Below are 25,390 nucleotides of genomic sequence, written 5' to 3' on the forward strand. Positions count from 1 at the left end.
GCAAATAATTCAAAGTGTGCCATATAGGCAAAACCTACTCTCAGTTTGCGTTAAAGTATTGCTATATGAAGTCAGTGTGATAAATGTATACTAAAAATATATTAATATTTCAAACGAAGACCTACACTGTTGTTAATATTCGGCACTTGAAACTGTACCCAATTGAGGAAGAAAAGGAAGGTATCGATAATTATGCTAACGTAATTTACATCAAACAATGATTTTGAACGTATCCATAATTAGATGGTCATTACGTCTATTATTTGCTTATTTATAGGTGCATCATCTATATATTTTGTAATGGTGAGGTAATAAATGACGCATAACTTAGTGCAAAGACAGTAGGCACGAGATTGGTCAATGGTCAACTGTAATAGGATAGTGAATCATGTAGATATTTCCAATATTGACTTTTGCGTAAATATTTCAAGCCAAGTACAATTGATGATTTGCCTTGACTTGACTGTCTAATATAAAAAAAAAATAGTATTTCAGTAAGCAGTGCAGCAATTGTCTAGTACTTTTTGTAAATGCAGCATACACTTTATCGTCGTCATATCGAAAAACGGTAGAGTAACTTTTCAATATTTTTATTCGCCCTTCATAATTATAATATTTTTAACGCGAACAATGGAAATAAACTAAATTTTATGAATCTATTTCAATTATAAAGATGTTTTTTTATATCTTTATGTTTCAAATAAGAAAAAGTTGTATTAATTATGTAAAATGTATGTTTCAGAGCGCCTAAATCGCAGCGATGCCGAAGACAAAAGCCTTTCAAATGACGAGGCACCGGTACCGACGTGTCCTCGACAGCCTCCCGATGGTGTGGAAACGCCTTCTGATGCGATTGAGAAGATACCAGATTTACCCACTAGATTACCCCCACGCTTGCCCGCAAACTGGCCGACCACTCGCCCACGTCTTTCATTTACATCTAGATCTCAAGATGCGAGAAGCGAAGCCAGTGTAAAGGATAAAATAGCGATGTTTTCATCAGATCTTGCAATATCCTCCGATCGCATAGACAAAATATGTGGCACTTTGCCGGTTAGATCTCACTCTACTATAAGAAAAAGTGTTACACCTTGTGTTAAAAACTATACAGAAATATCGTCGTTAGATAGGCGTCTCACGAAATCACAAGATAATCTTGATGAAACACCACGGATGTATAAAAGACACACAGAACGACCTGAGGTTTTAGGTGGTGGTGAAAATACAATAATAGAAACTAAACCTATAAAATGTATTCAAAAACAAGTATTACAGAAACCATTATTCTATGGCAGTACAAATACTTTAGCTTCAGAGGCCACATTTACAAGACCTGTTTTCCATGGACGCAGTATTAGTGAAGATAATAGTTCCAAACATTCTGGATCACACAAGTCAAACTTAGAGTATTTAATAGAACAACGAAAAAAATCAATGTCGAAGTTACGAGGTTTAGTTATACCTGAAATGCAAGCACCCATTATAGATTTACCTGAAATAAAAGTCAAAGACAATTTATCGAAAATGTTCCTACAAAAATCAATAAAACCAGAAGTTAAGAGTGAAACTAAGGTCAGTAATGTTAGAGCATTAACTTTCAATGATAGTAAATGGAAAACTAATTTCTTGCCTAACAATCTCCCCAAGTATTCGCCTGCTTTTAAAAGGAAGTCATTGCAAGTTTATACACCGACATCGTGCTTATCTAAAGAATCTACTCCAGAAAGAAAATTTGCTGAAAAAGTGGAAACTATAAATAAAATTAACGCTGTTCAAAGTTTGCACAAGCCCTTAAGGGCTTCTGCAGAGTTATCCAGAACACATTACATTAATTCTCCACTTGTATATAAGCAATACGATAAAAATAATTTTAATAATACACACAACTTTAAGAACGTTGAAGTTAAAATTTGTACTACAACTGAGGTGGTTGACAGTGACAATGATTCAGCGATGAGTTCTACTCAATCCAGCTATCGATCTTCAGCTTCATCGCCTATGCAGCACTTAGATCATGTGGAATCTGACAACTCTCGCATGTCACCTAAAATTTTACACTATGCTACTTACGTTAAGTCCGACTTTTTAGCAAAACCAATCCACATTGATAAAAATTCCGACGAATACATTAAACGGAAGGTCTGCCGTTCTGTATCATCAGAAACAAATGTATCTCTCAGTTCTTCAGCTGGATCGGGTGCAACCTCCGGATCGCAGGCTAGTTGTAGTTCTTTAGAAAGTTCTGTAGCAGACTCAGACAAGAGAAGAGTTTCAAAAACTTATAACGTCGATACAATAAATAGAAGGAATATCCTCGCTTCTGCAAAATGTAGGAGTGGTAGAGATGCAAAGCTTAACTCTCCGGTAATTGAAACTAAATTCTCTCATGAGCCTCATGACAGATCTCCTAGCCCAATTTCTAGACCGCCTGAACGCCTTTCTACGCTCCCATTAAATGTGAGTGTCATAACGAATAAAGGCGACAGCAGGCGACGCAATAAAATTGTTGTTGAAAGTGACTCCGACTCTGAAAGTGAAATAACTATTCGGCAAAGAAAATCTGATTTTAAGAACTCTAGATTAAAACGAAATTTATCAGCAAATAATAAAACAAAACAAAATGGTGTACCAGTTGAAAATGATAGAAATGACGAAGTTCCACAAGTCATTAAAGACAAAATAATGAGCGAGATTAATAAAGCTGGACTAGATGATTATAATAGGATAAGTAAGAAGACTTCTTCCGAAAACAGCAAGGTTTATCCAGGGACAACACTAAATAATCATAATTATAGATTCGTGAAAAATGAAGAAAATATTAATACTAATACACAAGGGCAGAAAGATTTAAAAAGTAGAATCAATGTAAAATCTACTACACCATTAAACCTTAAAATCACATCATCTCAGTTGCCTAAGAATGATACGCAACAACACGAATGTAAAGATATTGGTAAAATTGAAACTCAGATAATTCATCTCAAAAAAGAAAATGGTTCAGGCGTAGGTCTTATATTAGCTGGAGGTACAGATTGTGAGGCAAAAGATGTTACGGTGAGTAGTTATTACCTTACCGTAGTACCTTAATTTAATTTAGCACAATTTGTTTAATACATAAAATATTATAACATAATAAACTCTTACCGTAGAACTTCAAAACATTTTATCATGTATGATTTCTAATGAACCGACTACGCAAAGTAGACGGGCAATCGTGATTGAGAGATTCCAGTAATTATATATCGTATAATTTCTTTTGGAGTTGCAGTAATACCCTCATTTTCGGATTCAAAAAGTAGATGGCATCTTAACTGAGAAGAACAAGAAGTAATATTGACAATAATATGTTATTTGTAGGTCCATCGTGTCTTATCAGACAGTATTGCAGCCAAGGCAGGAATAAAAAAGGGAACAAAAATAAAAAGCATTAACGGCTGCCCAATGACAGGCCTTACACATGCGCAGTCTGTGACGATTTTAAAGGTAAAATATTAGTTTATTACTTAATACGCTTTTCAGTGAAATTTGGAATATATATATATATATATATATATATATATATATATATATATATATATATATATATATATATATATTTATAAAAATATTATATATATATTTATAGTGTGCACTTTAATGCTTATTATTATTAGCATGCACCTATATAACCATTAAAGACTTTTTGAGGGTTTATCGTTTGAACACAAATATTAATATTATTTACAGGAGCAACGCTCTGAGGTTATAATCGAATTTGAAAATGAAAGAAACGGAATCTCTAACAATTGCGGCTCTGACAAAGGTATGTTTATACATTCACTTTTGAAGAAGATACTTTTACGTTTTAATTCGTCCGAGTTGTAAAAATGGCGGGCTTAGGCGCTTGGCATAACCATTTTGCTCAATACTTTTTCATGAGATATGGAGATATATAAAAAAAAAGACGAATGATGGGGTCGAACGACCGGCTGGAAGTTTTATTTTACTCTTCTTTCCTAATAGTCTTTTATTCTCCTAATCTGATAGCATTACAAACTTCACGTTTTTAAATATTATTATTAATATCTAAATATAAAGCAAACGAATTATTTTTTTATAGCGGAGTCGAAAGGCAAAACCATTGTCAAGGATGACAAGAAAACCAATGCATCAGAAGTAACTGTCCTTTTGGAAAAAGCCGGTGGCGGTGCTGGGTTAGGATTTGGACTTGATGGTGGGAGGGACTCGCCGAATGGAGACAAACCACTTACTGTTAAGAAACTATTTGCAGGTAAACATCATTATTGCATTTCAATCTGTTTGATCTACGTAAGATTATCATTGAAATTATTATTATCGTTGTTCAATAGGCAACATATATACAATATATCAATAGCCTCTAAAATTAAATTATGCTGGCTATTATTTACTTTATGTCTGAATCACAGGTGGCGCTGCAGCTCAAAGCGGTCGTGTATTGGTTGGTGCTGAACTTCTCTCAGCGGGAGGCCAATCGTTCGAAGGATTCACACGTACGCAAGCGTGGGCGGCTTTAAAAGCTCTTCCTGCTGGACAAGTTGCTTTAGTATTGAAAAACCCCATAAATTCCAATAACTAGCTTGGATACAGATAAATAAAGATGTCCAGTGGCTCTTAACATAATATTGCATCAATCACAGTCAGCGGTATAAATATCAATACTATGGTGTGGTCTCATATTGAATGCTAGAATTTTGAAGGAAGAAAATAAGTTTTTTTTTGTGACAAGCAAGTTTACGAATAGCAATCGGACCTTTTAAAATAATTAAACTGTTGGTGTTAGATTTTGGCCACTGGTAATTAGTTCAGATGAGATTTCTGTAGAATGAGGTTTGTGCTGAAATCTTATTAATCTCTGTGGTCTGTGAAAGATTGTCTATTCCGTGGAAGCAGATTGCGTTTTAAGCGTTAAATCCTAGTTAAACCCGAAGACTGTAATTGAATTGAATTATTCAAATGTTTATTTATTATTTAAAATACTAGTCTTGAAGTAAAGTAGCTGTAAGTATGATCTAGGAATTATACAATATGTATTTGTATTAAGGGCGTGCCATTGGAATCAAAATTCCTATTGCCAGATATTAAAATTTGCATTAATCCATTATAAATAACTCACTCCTTAAAAATGTAGACCACATTATTTTTATGTCTACGAATGTTTCATTATTGATAGCAATAGTAACTTTGCTTTTTTTTATTAATTTTTGAATACCAGTTAACATATGCCTTGCCATTCCTAACTTTGAATAATAATGTTATCTTGTTAGTTATTTTTCTAATACATGTAAATAGATGTTACATTTCCTATTTTTCTAACTTGTATATTTTACTAATATCGTTAAAACACTGAAAGTGTAACCGCATAATATTTATAGTCCCTAAATTATACATTGAAATAAGTGCTATTTTTATAATAAATTTTTCTTAAAAATCAAGTTGTTTTTATTAACATTTTTGGTTGATAAAGATTTTTACACAGATCTCAATTAAAGTATAATAAAAGTAATAAGTGCTGTAAGCCCAGAATGTTATATTGGAGGAACAAATTCGCTTCTTTTTCATTGACTATTCATATTTATATACTCTTCCTATTAAATTTTATACCTATCTATACTTACAACAACATCTTAAGGCAGGCTATTTTTTCAGTAGGCGCGGCAAAAAATGTTTATATATAGGTAATATATTATTCATTTTCTTATCGAAACAATATATTATATTCTAAATATAAGAAACTTTATAAACTCACATTAGCTAAATATAAATATGTCATGAGATTGATATACTATTCAATTATTATAATTTAGTTTGCAGTAATACACTTAATTTTATATATTTCTCTTTATTCGTTGTCATATATTACGATACTTATTTTTATATTAGGTAAGATTTTATAAAAAAAAAATGCAAAAATATGTTAGTTGTGCAATTAATCAAGGCATTTATTATAAATTATTTCTTATTCATAATAAATAGCTATATCTATAATCTTTGCTCACTAGGTGACAAAACTTTGTACACTCGGTCATTCGGTCAGTTACGCCTCACCATGAACACATATTGTGGTATTAGTAAGGAATTTTTGACGAAGTAATATACTGAAAAATAAATAGGTTATACAAGTTAACAATTCAAATAGGTACTAAAACTTGTTCTTGTACTTTTAGGAGAATCGGAACGTAAGGATGACTAGACGTTGCCGTGAAATCGTGCTTGTTTTGTTATTTACAGCCCATTTTTTATTTTATTTTAAAATTTGAGTTTGGAACATTTAAGTTAAAGTAACATAAAAACAAGTGCAATATATATTCAGATTCAACATAAAACAGAAAGCTTTATCTAATGAACACTTTTACATTTTGACCATATTTTAAGAACATTTATATAAAATAATGTTATCAAAAATACATATGATATATGTAAGTTACTCAGGCGCTGGTCACAAGTGTACAAAGCTTCACTTATATATTACAATTTGGTCTCCAGACTATCATTCTTTTAGTAAAAGCCTTATCTATATGCTGCAAAACACAAGTGTTGTTTAAATGTCTTCATTGCGTGTAATAGTTGCCTAATTTATGGAACAGCTACGGTACCAATACTGTCAAATCTGATTCAATTATTTAAAATTACAACACTTAGTTTATACCTAATATTTAAATTTGGTTTATTAATAATTATCACAGACTCAAATAGCAAAAAAAGCATTTAAGTCGGAAAACTAACCACTTTATACATTTTTATTAGAGAAGAATAACAATTCTCTATTTACTTCCGTGGTATTTATTGTAAATGAAAATGCTGTATCAATGGAACAACTTTGTTATTATTTAGCAAGTAAGCCCAAATTATTATCATTATTCATGTTTGTCACACAGACAATAAAATAGGGTCTGAATTACAAAGGAAATAAATTTAAATATTTGTATTCAATTAAATAGAATGCGTATGTACCAATGACACAATATAAAAACTTTTTACGTATATTTTTATATTAAGTTTTGTACTATTATTTTATACAAATATTTCATAAGGTGTTGCTATTCTAATAATTTAATCTATATGTATTGTATTTATGTACACTATTCATTTTACACCTTAACAATCGACTCGATTAAAATATTATATATTGTATGAGTTCATTCAAGTTATATTATACAATATAATTCTTTACGTACGCCTTTCAGTTACTATTAGCAATAAGTGTGTTGAACCCATCAGTTATTTAAAATGTAAATAAAGTACTTATTTATAATCGTAAATATATCTACTTTTTAAAAAGATCATTTTGTTTATAACTGAAATGTGGAAAATGGAAATAGATGTTTATATGTTGAGATAAAAATATGGGAGGAATATACACTCCACTCTTTATAGAACATCAAATACTTTGTAGCTATTTAGTTGACTAAAATTAGCTTCATTTCAATTATGATTTTAAAAAGTCGGTACGCATTCGCGATAGCAATTGCCTACTGGCAGTGAAAGTATCCATGGTCGGCGGTAACACAACGAGTGTTTTAAAAGACACAATTTACACTGTGTCGTTTAAAAAATAACAACATTACAATATCTAAATAGTAGAATAATCAGGGACATAGTAAGGCGCCTGGAGTGGCTCTTCGCCACAGCAGGCGCAGGGCAGTCAGCGGGCCGGAGCTCTTCTTACTACGCGAAGGAGGACCGGGCCTGCTCTGACATCCTTAAATAACCGTATGGCCTCGCCGTGCGTCAAACCAGCAGTCCCACGGCCGTTTACGCTTACGATTTCGTCACCTGAAATATGGAGAAAGTCGTTTGTTTAACTTAGTGGAAAGAGTTAATGTTAGGGGTAGGATATTCGAAGTCAACTTATTATTAAACGACTTTTTGAGAAATTTATTGAATGAATTGTTCCGAAGTAAGCTTAACTTAAATCACAACAGACTCTACTCTTTTGTTATGGTTCGTTTTTGTTTTTTTTAACACATACGTAGTCATGTATACATATGTTTATTATCCAGAACTCATTTATCTGAGAGAGTAAAAAAATACATTTAAAAATCAACATTTAATTATTAAATATACTATATTATCAATGAACCTATTATCATATAAAACCTGTCAACTATTACGAAGACACTTAGAAATTTTAAAAAAAGATTTCTTATGTGTAATTATTTGAAAAATCTATGGCTCGTAAACAAACACCTGTATAACTTGTTAATATTTTGAATCTTAAAATTAAAGTTTCGACGTATATATATTCAACAACCATTACCTACAATATTTATTGTATAATTTGTTTATAATATAATGTTGTATATTTTGATATACTGTATCAACAATCAATAAATCATTTCATTATATCCACGACTTTAATAAAGCGACTTCATAATACTCCGTATATGGTAACGTATAGTTCAAAATGTCGAATTATTACTTCATATAAAGTTTAAAAAATTATGTAGACAGGTGGTTTAAACTGAATTACGAGGGCAGTGAAATGCAGCTGTTATTAACCGACAGTAAGGAATGTGCACGTTACACAATAATCCATAATAGCTTTTGCATTATGTAAGGAGACTTTGAACTCTTTGTTTGTATGTACACGAGACATATCATCTAAATTACTCTTCAGCCATGTCTATTGAAAAATATCAATATATATATTCGCAATAAACATAAGCTGAACTCATTGATGACTTATTTAGCGAGACGGACCTCAATAAGGACCTCAATACAAAATATTTTTTTTATATAAAACTTCGAGGCACTGCCCTAAAGCATTATTAATGAAAATTATAGAATCCAGTTTGGACAACTGGTTTGACACTTTCGTATATGAATAATTTTAAGTGAAATTTCGTTACCTTCTCGAAGTAAACCGGACTCCGCGGCTTGACCGTTGTTGAATATTGTTTTCACAAAGATGCCCATGTCTCCTCGAGGTGAATCCTTTCCTCCCACGATACTAAACCCAAGACCCTTACCGCCAGCTGACTTTGTGAAACGCACCTGAAAATGTTCAAGGGTATCCTTCAATGTTGATTTACTGTAAATAATTAATCGATAGTAATAAATGGTAAATAAAAAAATGAACACGGATATTTACACTCAGTCCTATAGAAAGACATTTCTGACAGATAATTTAAATGATGGGAGTTTATCTTAATTTAAATTTTTATATAAGATAATAATCTAAAATATTATATTAGATAACGTCCTAGGTATGCTGTCTAGGTCAAAGGGATGGTAAGAAATTAAACTTATTTTACTTTACGACCAACATACTAACTTTGACCGATGTTGTTTTGTTGGTCTATTAATAAATAGTTACGTAAGATATATTTATTTATTTTATTTGATATATATATTAACACTTCGATGCAGAAACATAATACAATTGACATAATTAAATGAAAAGGAGGGCAACTGGCAGCCTTGTCGCTTTTGAGCGTTCTCTTCCAGACAACCACTTTCAGTCACCTGACAGACCACTTTAACAAAAATTACATCTTAAATCAATTGAAAAACAAATAAATACCTCAAAAGTGTGTGTGTCTCGAGGTTCAGGAATTGGGGGTCGTTTAGGTGTTTTCTGAGTCGTAGGTGAAGCCACAGGAGGTCTTGCAGACCGAGGCGTTGAACTCACACGCAACTCGGAAACACCATTCCTTAATTGCTGGATTGGATCCTGTCGCATTTGAACTCTGGGCAATCTGTACGGTTCTTCCCATAACCTTTCAGTATCACTAGCCAATCGGTCGTATCCATTCTTATAAATAGGTATCTCAACGTTTTCACTGTACGGTCTACTTCGCCCATTTCTACTATTATTTCTACGTTCTAATCCGTATGAATAGTCTACTACATCTCTGCTTTCATCTTCTTGATTCATAGGAGCTCGGTCTCTACCATTTTTCGTTCTATATATATTGGGAGAGCTGCAGCGTCTACGAACGGTAGAGGTTTGTCTGGTTGGGGATGGTGAAGGGGGATTTCGTATAGCTGTAGGACTAGGAACATAGAAAGTTGAAGGCTGTTGTTGTGGCGGTGTTAAGACATCGTGTGCTGACAGAGCCCTTCTTCTCAACCCTCCGCCTAATTTTCCAAGTGCTCTGAGAATATCAGGTGCTCCACTAGTGACTCGAAGAGAAGCTGTAGTGTAAACTTTGCCTCGATGCCTGAAGGAAAGTTTCGATGCGGGAGCAGGTGAACAGTGTGGTGGAGGACAGGGTGGCGATGGGGAACGACGAACGGGGCTGGGTTCACGGGTTCCTGAACCAGGTCGCAGCCGTGAGCATCTACGTCTTAGCTTCCGCCATCGCTGTGATAAATTAGCATTCCAGCTTTCTTCTGAAACATTTAAGAGTAATTTTATATAAAATTTACACTAGTTAAATATTCCTAAATTATTATTAAATTGGCTGACGTATATTTTGTTTCAAACTTCCGCCTTACAGCTTACACCTAGAACCTTGAACTATACCTTTTTTGGTATCAGCATCAGACGCATAGTCGTGAGTACGAGGTGGTTGCGCAGGCGGCGTAGCAGGTGCTGCGAAGCTATGTCTTAGCGGGGTCATGCGCAGCAGGCGAGGCCTATCACCGCCCCCGCGAGTACCCCAAGCTGGTGCGCCCATTTTCTGAAAACATATTTATGACAATTTAGAACCAAAATATTATATATCTATAACGATCGAAAACCGTTTATGTATGGGCCTCAGAAATCTGTATCTGTTCCGTGATCTATTCTAAAAGTTGATCAACCTGCTGTGCACTTTTTTAGGTGTGATCGTCTTTTTAGGTGGGCGGTTTCCTCACGAGTTTTTCCTTCCGCGTTAGAGAGACTTAAATTCGCACATATAAAGTTCATAAGCCGAGTATAGAAACCTTCGACCGAGGCATGAGCTCAAATGAGAACGCTGATCTATATTATTTTTAATTAAATCTCAATAAATTTCGTGCTGCACTAGGTAGTGGTAGCTTAGGACATGGAGCTCACAACAGAGACTTATTATTACTTATTACTTAATATAAAATTGAACCTTAAGGTTTATTATAAATTCTTTAAAGGTATCGTAAGTAATAACTGACGTGGGTTGTTATAATAACTGTTACAAGGCTTATAAAATGAAGTACATGTTTATATAAATCCCACAAGAAATAATGGAAACAAGCAGGTATTTTTAATAACTCCTCTCGATGTGGTAAATGTCTTTAAACATTAGGTAGAAGGTCTAAATTAAAGATTTCCTTGAGGTTTTAAAGTGTGGTTGGGTCTGTGCGGAAAGAGAACTGGCATGGCGTTGAACTAATACAATTCTTATTTGCTACGCGTCCTTTCATTTATTCACAAAGAATATACACTGTTCATTTGTTCATATAAAGTGTCAATATGATGTTGGAACTGTTGAACTAAAATGGCGATACTGTGTACACAAAAAAAGTAATTTAACTGCGAACACAAATCCCACGACGGTTATCTTTCAGAGACTATATCGACAATTATTGTCACTTAATTGACAAGAATAAATATATTTACGTAACTTACAGTGGTTACCTGGAAGAGATCACTCAAGGCGATAAGGTTCGTTGCCCTCCTTATTATTTAATTATTTTTAATTGTACTGTATTTATTGCAAAGAAGTGTAAATAAACAAAAATACCTAGATCTGATTACGCCGCGGGAGTGGAGGTACGCATGTATAATAGAAAAATACCTAAAAACAACTACTGTGTATCTAACAATAGTGGCTAATAATATATTTACCGACAATTATACAGACTTACAACATCATATAAGGCCATTTCTCTTACGCATTCATTATGTGAGCATTGCCCGAGTTTAATGATTTAATAGTCGGAGCTACGCATCGCTAAATATAACCGTTTGAACATATAAGGAATGTATTAATAGAGGTTATGTTCATCTCATAGACAACACCAATGCTTTGTTTGTTTAAATGCGTTTTAGTGTCAAAACAACACGTTTGAAACTGGAAAAGCCGTGTAATGTTCTATCGTAAAAACAATAATGTATCTTGCGACTTAAAGTATAAAGATTCTTTTAGTGTGTTGTAGTAATAAAGTTGCATAAAAACTGACGACCATATAACACCCACATAGAGTGGGTTTAGGTCGCGTAAATATCTACGTCCGGTAACAGTCTTAATACCAACCTTATTGGGATTGACCTAAAAATTACAGTTAAGTACTAGATCCTATACTAGTGTCTCGAAAGGATTATAAATATTAGTCGTGGCAAGATACGCGCGACTGCTTTGCAGCTTTAATCATGTCTTGAGAAAACTTTTTATATTAAGGCAATTGTCGCTAAATGTTAAAAAACCATACGGCATTAGTTGTTCATACAAATTCAAATTCATTTAAGTCACACAATATACAATAAATAACATAAATGAATAAATACATGTTAACTACTTCTAATTTTACATTTACTGCCAGTTCTCAAATCAAGGGCGTAGATCGTAAGAGAAGAACTGGCAATAAACCCTCCGCCACTCTAGATACATAGATAGATTTTTTAGATTACATATGCAATTTGATATTTCTCACTTGACCCTTAAATATCAATTTATACCATTTCTAGGCGAATCCGTGAAAGCGTTGAAATAGCTACCTAATTACCTATGAAGCGAAATTCTCAGCCTACTGTGTAATGATGGTGTTTGAATGGTTCAAATTGTATCATTAAAAATCAGGCATATTTTGACACCAATAACAATTAAAAGTTGATAGAATATTGCTATGTAGCCATAACAACCCTTAAAATATCGAAGAGCTTGGATCGATGATTTAGAGGTATTTATTTATAGATAAAACCTATTTGAGCTTTTATGTGTAATCATCCAAAGATTTTCGTGCTCATATAACTAGTATAACATAACAATGTGTATAAATCGTGATGGGGTACTGGGGGGTAATGGGGCACATTCACACACACACTCCTTGTTTAATATCCTTTTCATATCACGTAGTTTGTGCCACCACCAACATAAAATATATTGTTTCGGATCGAACCCAGGACCTTCTTCATAAAGCCTTAGTAGGGACATAATCATTATGAAATTAGACTTCGCCGCGTTCGTATGCCCAATGTTCAATGATTAAAAAACTAGGCTAATATAGTACTAACCTATCCGTGGCCTCAATAATGTAGGACCGTTATTAAATACTAAACTTAATACAGCATAAAATAGATAACATACATTTTAATAGTTACTTTTACGAGTCCTAAGTGAACAGACATGTGGACCCGAATGTACCGACCAGTCGCGGATATCCGGTGGCCGCGGTCTTCCACTCATACAAATATAAAATTAGATTTATGTAGGGAAGATAAATAGTATTTCTTTTGAGTAATATAGGTAGAGTTCAATACATAAAATAATAACAATAATTAAAAAATGTTTGGTCGCGTTTATTTATTTGTAAAGCGACCCGAAAGTGATAAAGACGAAGTTTTCTTAAAATATTCTGGCTTTGAATAACGCCTCAAATAACTATTCAATGTTATGCCGTAAATACTCTCAATTTATGATAAGAAAGTGTCTCGCTGGTTAGCTCGCATTTTATATGCATTTTATAAAAGTATCTAGTGAAACCCATCTGATAAAACATACAGTTATTTAAGAAAGAGATATAATTACGATATTACAACGTTTCGCAAGACACTTATAAAAAATACTGTACTATTGTTTTATATTCATAGCTTCACATGTTTTCCATAATTGGCAAAAGTCCGTTACTTGTATTTACTAGAGTTGTTATGCTAATTTACAAGCAATTCATGTTTTTGGTATTAATTATATCTAATAGTTTTGGATATATGTAAATATATTTAGTGTCTAAACTATAATCTCAAAATATAAAAAGCTGTGCCAATTTAATTGTCCAGACATGATTAAATTCCAGTCGCCATAGGGCGATAATATATCCGGGGTGATCTCTGTTACTGATAATCCTCTCTGGGGTCCAATAACAAAGGGGGATAGATGATAAATTATAGATTCACCAAAGTAACTATAAGCCGAGTTATCGTGAAATTGCTACAAAATGTGTATTTTGCAAAGATGAAATACAAAATTATGAATAAATGAAAACAATCCACAACCTAATAAAGAAATCATTTTGTTTCCAATATATAAACTATTATTATTAATTTTTTTCTTTAGAAAAATTTATGTTTGTGCTAAATAATAAAAACTAATATAATATCAAGGTACGACCACATTATTAACTTCAGACAAATTACCTGTAGGTAATAAGAGCGTTTCTATTTATTTATTACAACATTTTAGCCTTTTCAAATGTTAATCTTTCGTAATATATTATGAGAATTAAGTATATTGGTTGAATCTTGGATAAATAAGGCTTAAAGTTAAACTTGTACCGTTATTTTGTTTACTACCACTTGTATATAATTTATTTATCTGATGGATTTATTCGGTAATAAAAATTTAAATTTATATTAAAGTTGTTGTGTGCTTAGTAATTAAATTGATAATAAAATTGGCACAAAAACACTGTTAGCCTAAAAAATATCCAAATAAAAATGCAAAATGAATTACCATCGTTTAAAGATGAGTCCAGTTAGCGGTCAGGTGGGAAAGTGAAGTTAATTTGGCGTCGCGTCCCGTTGTGTGCCGAATTCGGATGACGCTGGTCACTGCTCTTCCGGTTTGTTTATGGTCTATGCAACAGACGTACATTGCAAAGTCTGTGACCGTATTCTAAATTTGAAATTACTAATTTAGCATTCTTATTCCCTTATTGATTCTTATTATTCTCCTATAAGTAAATAGGCTTACCCGGTAAACCGCTGAGCATTGCAATAAAATACACCCATGCTTTCATTTGTGAGCCTTACAGGTTATATGTTAAATATTTTTGTAGTAGATGCGTTTGTAATATTTGTATAATATGAATTTGGATCTGTCTCATCTAACCCGATCTAGGATTTCCAATATTTTGTTTTACAAATCTAAGGTAATGTGACTTCTGATTTTTGACTTCGATTTTTAAATAAACACCTACATAATGATTTCATCATACCCGCCCACTATATTAACACGATTCTTTGAACTTGCTAAAATATATTGTTACTTTCTAAAACATTCATATACTTGTAATTTTTAAATAAATATTATTTTCAATGTATTAATATTATTGTTTATTTTTAAGTCCGGAAATAATTGTACCTACCACGATTAGATTGTTGATCAACCGAGGCCTGGCCTGCAGTCATTACAATAGACTAGATTGCTCACTACTGCTTACTATTGGAAAACTTTTATAAATATTAACGTCATATATAGATTGCATTTTTCACACGTTTTAATAAAACAAAAAAATATTTTGTTTTTGTATTCTGAATTGAATGCAAATTAAAGATTCCGGTATAAAAGTTCATTGCCTCTGCATTGAAACGTGTGAAATTATTTAAGTGCTCGTGTTTCCTTCGTTAGTGGTTCAATTATAACTAACGTAAGGGCATGAGTAATACTCAAACTTTGTAGGTTTCAAAACTTCGCAAACTCCACTATTGAACCAACAGCCGTTGTAAATTTTATTCTTTACATTTCAAGCCAATTCAAAATAATTTTGACATTAACACGATTAATAAAGGGACAAAGAGCCTCCGCCCCCCCTTACCCTAAAAAAATTATAAGACAGGGAGAAATCCAGTAGGTCGATCAACTTTGACACTAGAGTTAAGCGCTATCTGCCTGCCATAAACACTTGCAATACCCGGAGGCTTGAAAGTGCGTTGCAGGGCTTTAACATTATTTTATTATTATTATCAGATAAGTACATATGTACTTATCAATTTCTATTCTCAAAATTTGTCTTGATTATCGTAAATCAAAATACTTCAATACAAATTAATAAATCGGGTACGACTTAGAATTTTCGAATAAACTATATTATGGAACATAGAAGTTTCTAGAACCGGGTATTGTTTTCAAAACAAAAGTATAACTTAGGTATTTGTCATAATATCGTATGAGTTCGTGTTTTGCTGCGCCCACGTTTATTAATGTAACTAAGATTTATGCATAGTGACAGCAATAGTGGTACTGGGCCCTTGGGAATGTTACTCGTATTTGTATTGTTACCTCACTTAAACCTTGGACCAACTACTCACTCCATAATTCCTCCATTAACTTTACACAATCTGTCATTTATCCCGAATAAATGTGCTTTACACAGTATGTGGAAATCATGCGCTATATCTATACAAGAGTTCAAGTTTGTATGTTGTGAGTTTCGTTAGAATACTACTTTATTCTATATTATTTATAAATAAAAGCAATGAATAATACCTATTTGTTCTTTTCATTTTACTTGAACTATTATTATACTTTTGAAGAACTTTTAAACACCATACAATAATTAGAAACACGTCACTCGACAACTTGTACCATGTTTGGTACCGGTGTAATTTCCATCTCCGAACGGTCTGTACATGTTTTATACTTAAGTTTTTTTATTGTTAAATTAAAAAAAAATGTAAATTAGACCTTAATATAAATTATGGACCAATTAGTCCACCTCCTTGTCCTTACAAAGTATGTTTTCATTATATTACAAAAAGTCTTTATCATGGCATCAAATATGGTACAATTTTTAGTCACCGTTTTGACGATTATTGTGTTTACGTTGGGATGACTATATAGGCCTTTATAGTGTTGAGTATTTCTTTGTCTATTATATCATTTTGTTGTAAGAAGCTACGAGGTTTACCATTTCGTGTTTATTTTTATTATATGTATTATTATATATTCATGAGATAACTCTTCTTTGTACCTTTAGGGTTATCGTATTTTAAACGTTTTAATATTCTACAAACCAAGAACAATTGTTTCTTTAATAGCGATAAGAAGCGAACTATATGTATTTAAAAAACCGGTCTTAGATAAATTTATCGCAAGTAATGTTTAGTAGGCCATACGGTTTATTACCACGGTACAACGTTCTTTACAATAGTTTTCAATCAGCTCTAGTCTTCCCATAATGAATGACCTAGATCTAAGATAGAAAGAAATCTGGGAAATTGCTTCCCACTCTTTGTTATGAAGTTTCGTCTTTGTATTTCTTAAGTGAAAACTGCGTGCGCTGGATTTGTGATTGATGGCAAGTGATGGCCGTTATTTTCTTATTAAACAGTTATAGTACCGTGTAATATAAATTTACAATAAATAGCTGCTAAGTTTAATCATAAAAGGATTGCAGTGGTCTGGAGTTTGTAAATTCTATTAATAGAAAACAGCAGATAATTTTTATATATATTGAAAGCTTGGACAAAAAGTCTCTGTATTAAAACCTGCTCAATTACTAGTCATTAACCCCATTAAATGTATCAAGATACAATGATATAATTATTCAAGATTTTTATAGTGAGGAAATCCGCAGTGCCTGAAAAATATTTTTGTAAATATATATTTAAATAAATATATTCGCGTTAATATATATAAGAATATGTATTGGAGGACAGAATAAAAAAGGAAAATGAATATTTTTACTTAGCCTTGTTTTTATTGCATGCTAAATCGTGACATAAAATCTAGGTTGTTAGAATGACGTTTCAAATTGATTTAATGTTAATTGGTTAAACAGAGTATCTACAAGATTATCTTTTTTCCTATAAATATTTATTGCGTATCTTAAGCACTCTCAAGTTTGAGTTATAGTAAGTTTTATGTTCTAATTCAACTCCCATACCCTACCTAATAGGACATGAGCTGTTTTGTCTGCGTACACACCTCATATATTTTTGCGTCTTTGACAGTTTCCTGGTGATTTTTCCTTCATTGTACGTGCTAACTGGCGCACACACACATCCATTGGTGCAAAGCCTGAATTCAAACGGAGGTACTTTGGGTTGAGATTTGCACTTTTAACCAAGTTAATTGTGTGTCAGGGTATGATTTAGAGTCGAGACAGCGCTGTGTGACTCCTGTTTATCAAAAACTTTTTGTATTTGAACTTATTGACGCTATTGAATGTGGATTGGATAATTTAATGTAATGTATTAACTGTTATTCAACATTTACGTGACGCATAATTAATATGAGCAGGAAAACATTGTTTATCCTTTATTACGTCTCAGAAGGGCAAAATAACAATACCACTAATTAAATGAAGATCCAATAATGAATAAACACTTAATTACTCAATGAATGTGACGCTTAAGTTAAAGGAACCCAATTCGCTGTCCTATCAATATCAATATCCTTAAGGATATGTACCTGTCATAAATATATAATTAAGAGCAAAGACTATTAAGACGAATATTTTTTCTATAAGATATTTAAATAAACCAGTGGCACTCCAAACTTTTTAGGGCTGCATCTGTTTCGTGATCATTCCTTTTTTCTAATAGGCACGTAGATGATCAGTCTCTCGTGAACGGATGCTACTTGTGATGACTGGTTGGACTTGAATTCGTGTTGCTGTTAGTTATTTTAACTATATTATATATTTACGTGTTGTTCCTACGAGTACGTAAGTGCGTGCTCCTATTTCACCATGCCTCCTGCTGATAGAGGACAAATCTTTGTTTTTAATTTATTTTATTATTATTAATTACCTAAATACCTAAAATGTGGAACATAGTTAATGGTTGCAACACCTTACAAACATTGTGTAAAACAAAAAACTTGGCGATTAAAAAGTGTGGCGGAGAGTTTATTGCCAGTTGTTCTCTTCCGTTCTACACTCTTGATTTGATGAAAATTAGAAGCATTTATTATATATATATCTTTTCAACGTTCGTAAGTTTACATTGTGTTACCTATATGAATAAATGATTTTGACTTTGACTTAACATGGATGTTTTCTTTACCGTACGAGAAAGTGTTGAATATAGTGAAAATCTCAGACTCAGGGATAAGAGCCGCAAGCAGAAACCACAAGGCCAAAATTGTCAATACATATCTAACATTGTGTTAATATAGGTTATTTTAGGAAAGAAATGATTGTTTTTCTTAGACAAATACTTTGTAAAGGTAAAATACATCAAGTTTGATTAAAGTTTTTAATTTTTATTTACATACATTTAAATTTACATACATTAGATTTAGTTATTCAAATTAAGAATTAAAATTAAATAAATAACTCTCAATAATTAAAATTAACATTGATAAGTGCCATTTTAGTAACATTTTTGTAATTCTGTATTTTATTGATTATGTATCGAAATACTACGCGCGATAGCAGTTAAAAGCCAACTAAAGGTAAAGTGTCTAGCGAATTGGAATACAAGCAATAAAAATAATAATAATACAATAAAAGCGGGTGAGAGGGGCATATACAGTCCGATCCTCGTTTGCAACGCATTAGATCCGCGAAGATACGCGTTTACATTAGTTTTTTAAAAGCGCGAAATTTGAAAAGTGTCGTCAGCAATTAAAATATCGCCGATGTTGATATATCGGCAAACCCAAAGTATCGCCGAAATATCGGTATCGTTATCGAATGCATCCCTACATAAAACTTTCCTACTAGGGTTGTTAGGTTATGTTAGTTCATTAATCAGCTCAGAAACTACAAACGTACTTCGGGCTCAACTATATTATGATTTTTAAGGAATTTAATGTAGCCTTCATATTTTCTTTGTTAATTGGAAACTAAAATATATTAAGCATACAGCCTTTGTCGTCCACAAGATCGTCAAATATTGGAAGTCTTAAAGAAAAAACAAAAGAAGAATAGAAATGAACTTATCTTTCTATTCTGTTTATAAATAGCTGCTAGTGCGCAGTAATATACTAAACCGTTACATAACCATGGTATTGTTCGTACACGTCAGCATTGTAATTTGTAAATTGAACTCCCTATGTACACGTACCTATAACTATAGCTACAAGCATGTCATGATTCGTTCATCATGTTTTGTTAAGTTTATTTTGATCGAGATATGAAGCCTTGGTGCCCGTTATAATTCAACGTGGTCTTAAGGTATATAACCTTAGTGACTATATATGGAACATTAGGGAATCCCTTCTGGAATTGGAAGCCGATTATCAGCATTATCTTAATCAACATTTTACCAATAAGCTAAGCTATGAACTATGTTTTGCGAATCATAATTGTCGTGACTTGTTTAAGGTGAAAGGTATCCAGCCAAAAGTAGAATTGGCATTTGTTATAGATCAAGGAGAATAGAAATATACAAAGATATACACGGGTATAATATGTTCTAATATACGACTAAATACGTAAAAGTGCCACTCAATAACGTTTCAAGACTAATAAAGAATTTCTTAAATGAAACCTGCATTTCTTAGGCTTTGCATTTAACATGATTTTATTGTCAGTCAATTACTGACAATTTTACATGTTGCCAAGTCATTTGATCATTTAGTAAGCATTCTTGAAAAAACACAAGCATAATTTTAAACTTGTTTGTTAAGGAATATATGATAATAGTTATATTTAAAGGACTCTATTAATTCACACTTCTTTACCTAATACAAAAACAAACATATCAAAAACTGGTTACATAAGTAATTAGGCAACGCGCGGCCTTATCTTAAAAAACGATTTTTCCAGGCAACCCTAATATGGAAGATAAAAAAAGAAACACCTACAGAGGGTAAAGTACAGAAGTGCATAATAATAACAAAAAAGAACACAAAATAACATGTAACACTTACTATAACCAAAATATACATATGTATAAGTAGCTAAATACGAGACAGAAGAAAACTGATCAAAAAGAAGATTTTAAAATAAATTTAAAGACTGAATTTTGTCTGATATCAAATGGTAAGGAATTCCATAGTAGGAAACTTTGCACAGTAAAGGAGGAGTTTCAAGAATTATATTGTCTAGGGAACGCACTTTAACTTGGTTAATGCGAATAATTTAATTCACGTACAGTGAAGTTACTAGTACTTTCAGTGTAATAAAAATTATCACCTTAATTGAACCTCACAATATTTAAATTAAAAATTAGTATTAAACTTTTAAATAAAATTTGAATTGTAAAGAACATCATAAAACAATCAATGACTATAGATTACCAGTTTAGACCAAGTCCTTGTAATAAAAAATTATCAGTTTTAATATATAAAATGTCTGACGGAATGGAGACCGTTTATTAATTCGATCCCACACTCGTTTCCTATAAAAGGAAAATCGTGTTTGGATCCGCGCTAATGACCTTAACTTCCATTTCTGCTTCTGCTAAAAATTATATGTATATAAAATTCTTATGTTTTGATTTGAGTAATTTACAACCTATACAACCAATAAAATTTTTTAAAAAATACCTAAAAAGAGATTTATACCATGGTCAGTTTATAGAATATTATTCACCTTATTGAATTCATAGAATGTTTTATTACTTTAAAATTACTAGATCTTACATAACAGCTGTCCCAACACTACTCGCACAGCTGTTCATTTTAAAACTAAAATAAATCTCAATAGAGCGACAGATAGTGGTATAAAAAGTGGTTTTATAACATGCTTAATTTACACAACAATGAATTAATAACAATACGTTGGATTAATCTTGTAATGGATTGGTAAGGCGCTATCCACAATATGCATACCGTACAGGCAATAAAACGAGGGTGTAACTTCAATGCACTGCGATGGTGGTCCTACGATACTTCGGTAAAGACATCCGTGGAAATTTGATCCTTCAGATCATAGATTTACGAGTTTTATTACAGAAATTTAATATTTGCGTAGCGGAGTGTAGTTAGGGCAGATTGCAAGGGGACTGGGCCCTAGCGCTTGTTGAACGTTCGAACGAGGTTTTTTAAAACATTTACTTATCAGCGTTCCAGCTGATTTAATACAGGAAATTACTTTTTCGTTTAGCATAAATATGTTTTGATAATTCTTAAAAAAAACACTTATAACGTTATAAATATATAATTTATCATTGTAATGTGTATGTGTATCATTGTATTGTAATATGTATACAAAAAAATTAATATAAAAAAATACGAAACAAAACTACGTATATATAACATGTAAGCATGTGTAGCTTCGTGAAGTAAGACATATTTAAGTGCACTATATTCACGGTTGGCGTAAAAAAAATTTGTTGCGTAAGAGAAAATCATATGTTTCCAATTCAAAATGTTACCAAAACTGTGCAATGTTTTCAGGTAATAATTTTGTAATTACCAAAATGTATTTCAAATTATTTGAACTTACCCAAATATTATGAAATCCAAAAACAATTAAAAGGAATTAACGTACGGACCACATTTAACAAGCACTCATAATTCATTTAAAATTGATCGTATAAATTCACTGTTGCATTTAAAAATTAATCTCAGTAACAACAAAATATAAAATATAGCGGCCGTAACGTCGACACGTTCGTTACACACGACCGTTGAACTAACACTAACATCAAACATGGAACTTCAGTCGTAACCTCAAACTACAATAAGCCCGCGCTGTCTGACGTTGAGTTTATCTGTGAATTATGAATAAAAGTGTAGTCAGAGAGTCATTATTTTGGTTATTTCTATACTGTTGTCTTATTATGATACAGCTAGAAAATTGGTGCTTATGGTTTATAAGTAATTTAAGCCTACAGTGTTACAATACGAAATAAATTAAATAAATGTAAATTAGCAGTTCTAGTATATGTATTGGTAGTAAAAAAAAGTCATTCGTCGTTCAATTATAAGGGTTCGATACCCCCGTTTTACAACTAACACATTCCTGATATAATAAAAAAACATTGTCCTCCAGTTAAAATCTTATTTAGTAAATACTTTTAACAAATTATTGAAGTCGTAGTTAAATATAAAGTTGGCAATTCGCAATATGCCTGCCGCCTGGAATTTATAGAATATGGGATAATGTTTTCACAAAAAAAACTATTGTTTCCTATTGGCATATTCACAGGCATCAAAATCTTTTTATAGCTAGCAAAACAGGTACACGCCTTGTCTATTCCTTGAGAGGGTGAAGAAATGTACCGCGGCATTATCTACCTGCACGACACCCAGGGGGACCTTTCAACCGAAACCATTCAACCATATCCAATGAATGATTCTTAACAGACGTAACACATTCATAAAAACCTGATTTAAGTTTTAACACTTGACATAGGCGGGTTTCTTCGGTCAAGTGGAAAGTATACTTGTTTGAACCAAAAATTATATTTTCGTTATTTCAATTAAAACACACGCGACGACAGTTACTAGGGTTAATGCCATTTTTGCATTTCATCAAACATTGCTTATAGGCAATTAGGTAATCAATAGGTAGTTATTGTTTCGTCGGTAAACTAACAGCAACTTAAGGTTATACGCACTGTTACTAATTAATCCGCGGGCGGGCTACTACAAGACTTTTTGTTTTGATGAAGTATTTACTATTTATAAAAAAATTATACTCCGAAAATGTATTTAGTTTTAAACAATCTTTAAGTTGTAATTATTAGACCATATCTTATTTAGTTCCTTTATAATTTGTAATAATACATTTTTTATCAGTATATTCTAAACATTTACTACAGAATAATACTTTAAGAGTTCCTTTGTATAGGCGTAGAAATTATGAGAGATAAAAAAAACTTAGTCATAATTTAGTTTCATAATTCCAGTAACTAGTGTAATCTATCAAGGAAACGTGGTTAAGTGGTCTGGTAAAAAGATATTTCTTTCTTTGTTCCTATGTAAATGAGGTATTGATTTTGTGCACAATAAGTCAGACGAAAGCCCTCAAGGTCCTATACAATATAGAGGAATATACCGCAGTCTGGCGCCGGGAATGCGTTGTCGACAAGGCTGTCATTAACATTCGGACGTAAATTATTGCTTATTAGGATGTTTTTGTACGTCTATTTCTTAGCAATAATTGCCTAAGATTCTATTTCATTAGATAAATATGGCACAAAAATAAAGGCTTTATCTTATATGTTCTGATAAAAAATATAAAAGTATCCAGTAAAATAACACCGTTTTGTTTTTAACACCGAAAAAAGGGTTCTACTATGACTATTTTTACTGGAACATAGACCATAGATTATATTACATATATTTGCAAATTACATCTTAATTTAAATCAACCTAAATCTAGGTTTTAGACATCCTGCCAGTCCATACAACTAAATTTATTTAGGTTGTCTGTGGTTGGAGGGGATAGCGGCGGTCACTAGTGGCGCGTGCTTCCTGCGTGCGGGGAGGGCACGTGCACGACTCCAAATTATTAAACAAGCTACACCTATTATACAGGATGTTAGGAGACCCCTCGAGATAGTTTATGAGGATTTATTGTATATCTATAGTTTTATTTTATGTTTCTGTTTGCATTTTGTACATGCAATATACTTGCCATAAGTGTGAACATATGACTTTTTGCGTCTGGAGAGTGTATGTTATATATAATATTTATTTCTATATATAGCTATATCTGAATACCTATAGTTGATATATTGTAATAGCTAACTGACACACGAGAATACTAAACATGAATAAAATTCTAAAATCGTCCGTCATTCGATGTACCATCGTTCAATTGATAAAACGTTGTATAATTTACAGGAATAACATTCAATTGAAATATAACTTGATATCGAAAACACTAACGGTGATTAAATCAGTAACTTCAGCTAAATTAACAGCTAGGTAACAGCACTAAATAATTACTAATATACCACACCACGATTATCAAAGTTATCATCAAAATACCCAATTTGATATTTTTTTCCTTCAATTTTATAAAAGAGAAATTGAGGTTGCAATTCTTAATTGCTGCACAGACCAGTTTATTAAATGGGATCATACTGGCATTGAATAGAAATTCCAATCATTTATTTAATTTATGTGAAACGTATTGTATTATCGTATTCATTTTACCGTGTCTTTTTGCAAATTGATAAGAATACAATGGTTCGTATCAGCGTTCTAAGAAGTAAAGATTTTTAAAAGATATTGTTATTAGATTATGCTACCTTTTTCTGCTTGATTATGTTTGCTTCACCGACCGAATGGTGCTGAAGGAAGGTTATAGAATTATGACATTCTGTTACGTAGATATGGCAAAGTTTCGAGCGCATTTTATCAAAGAAAAAAAAATATGAAAAATAAAACGTATACGAAAGGAAGTATGTTACCATTAACCATTTTTATAGAAAAACTTAACAATTGCAACAAAAACGGTATCTTTTATTAACAAGTGGTTAGTCCTCTAGTAGGAAACATCTTTTTGCACTTTGCTTCTGGTACTTTTAATATAGCGACGTAGAGTACTTTGTAGATCATTTTGGAACAGGCTGTATTTTGATATTGGTAGTGGATTTTGATCACGACCAAACGTGAACGCATGATTATTATTTATCATTATTTATCAAACCTGCATTATGTAAGAGGTAAGTCACGAA

General features: G+C 32.1%; 2 protein-coding genes across 4 annotated transcripts in view; one reads left to right on the forward strand and one right to left on the reverse strand.

Annotated features, from left to right (window-relative positions):
* LOC123716523 overlaps positions 1–5,378 on the forward strand; it is a 28,987-nt gene extending 23,609 nt beyond the window's left edge. For all 3 annotated transcript variants that reach the window (XM_045672306.1, XM_045672308.1, XM_045672307.1), the window contains exons 4-8: positions 743–3,054; positions 3,358–3,483; positions 3,727–3,802; positions 4,100–4,270; positions 4,428–5,378. In XM_045672306.1, the coding sequence (XP_045528262.1) occupies positions 743–3,054; positions 3,358–3,483; positions 3,727–3,802; positions 4,100–4,270; positions 4,428–4,597 (2,855 nt within the window). In that variant the 3' untranslated portion in view covers positions 4,598–5,378. The remainder of the gene's footprint in view (positions 1–742; positions 3,055–3,357; positions 3,484–3,726; positions 3,803–4,099; positions 4,271–4,427) is intronic.
* A 509-nt stretch (positions 5,379–5,887) lies between these two features.
* Positions 5,888–22,404, reverse strand: LOC123716559 (regulating synaptic membrane exocytosis protein 1-like). Its single transcript, XM_045672359.1, has 5 exons — positions 22,204–22,404; positions 10,490–10,646; positions 9,545–10,356; positions 8,871–9,015; positions 5,888–7,794 (listed from the first exon to the last, which is right to left on the reverse strand). The coding sequence occupies exons 2-5, from the start codon at positions 10,641–10,643 to the stop codon at positions 7,664–7,666; spliced, it is 1,242 nt and encodes a 413-aa protein (XP_045528315.1). The 5' UTR covers positions 10,644–10,646; positions 22,204–22,404; the 3' UTR covers positions 5,888–7,663.
* Between the last annotated feature and the right edge of the window lie 2,986 nt (positions 22,405–25,390).

This window comes from Pieris brassicae, chromosome 11, assembly GCF_905147105.1.
Source record: "Pieris brassicae chromosome 11, ilPieBrab1.1, whole genome shotgun sequence".
In the NCBI taxonomy this organism is placed as follows: domain Eukaryota; kingdom Metazoa; phylum Arthropoda; class Insecta; order Lepidoptera; family Pieridae; genus Pieris; species Pieris brassicae.

Coding starts and splice junctions, on each gene's coding strand:
- LOC123716559 (XM_045672359.1), bottom strand. CDS start 10,643: ATGGGCGCACCAGCTTGGGGTACTCGCGGGGGCGGTGATAGGCCTCGC. Junction 10,357..10,489: donor TGATGCTGATACCAAAAAAG/GTATAGTTCAAG, acceptor TAAATGTTTCAG/AAGAAAGCTGGAATGCTAAT. Junction 9,016..9,544: donor GAGACACACACACTTTTGAG/GTATTTATTTGT, acceptor GAACATTTTCAG/GTGCGTTTCACAAAGTCAGC.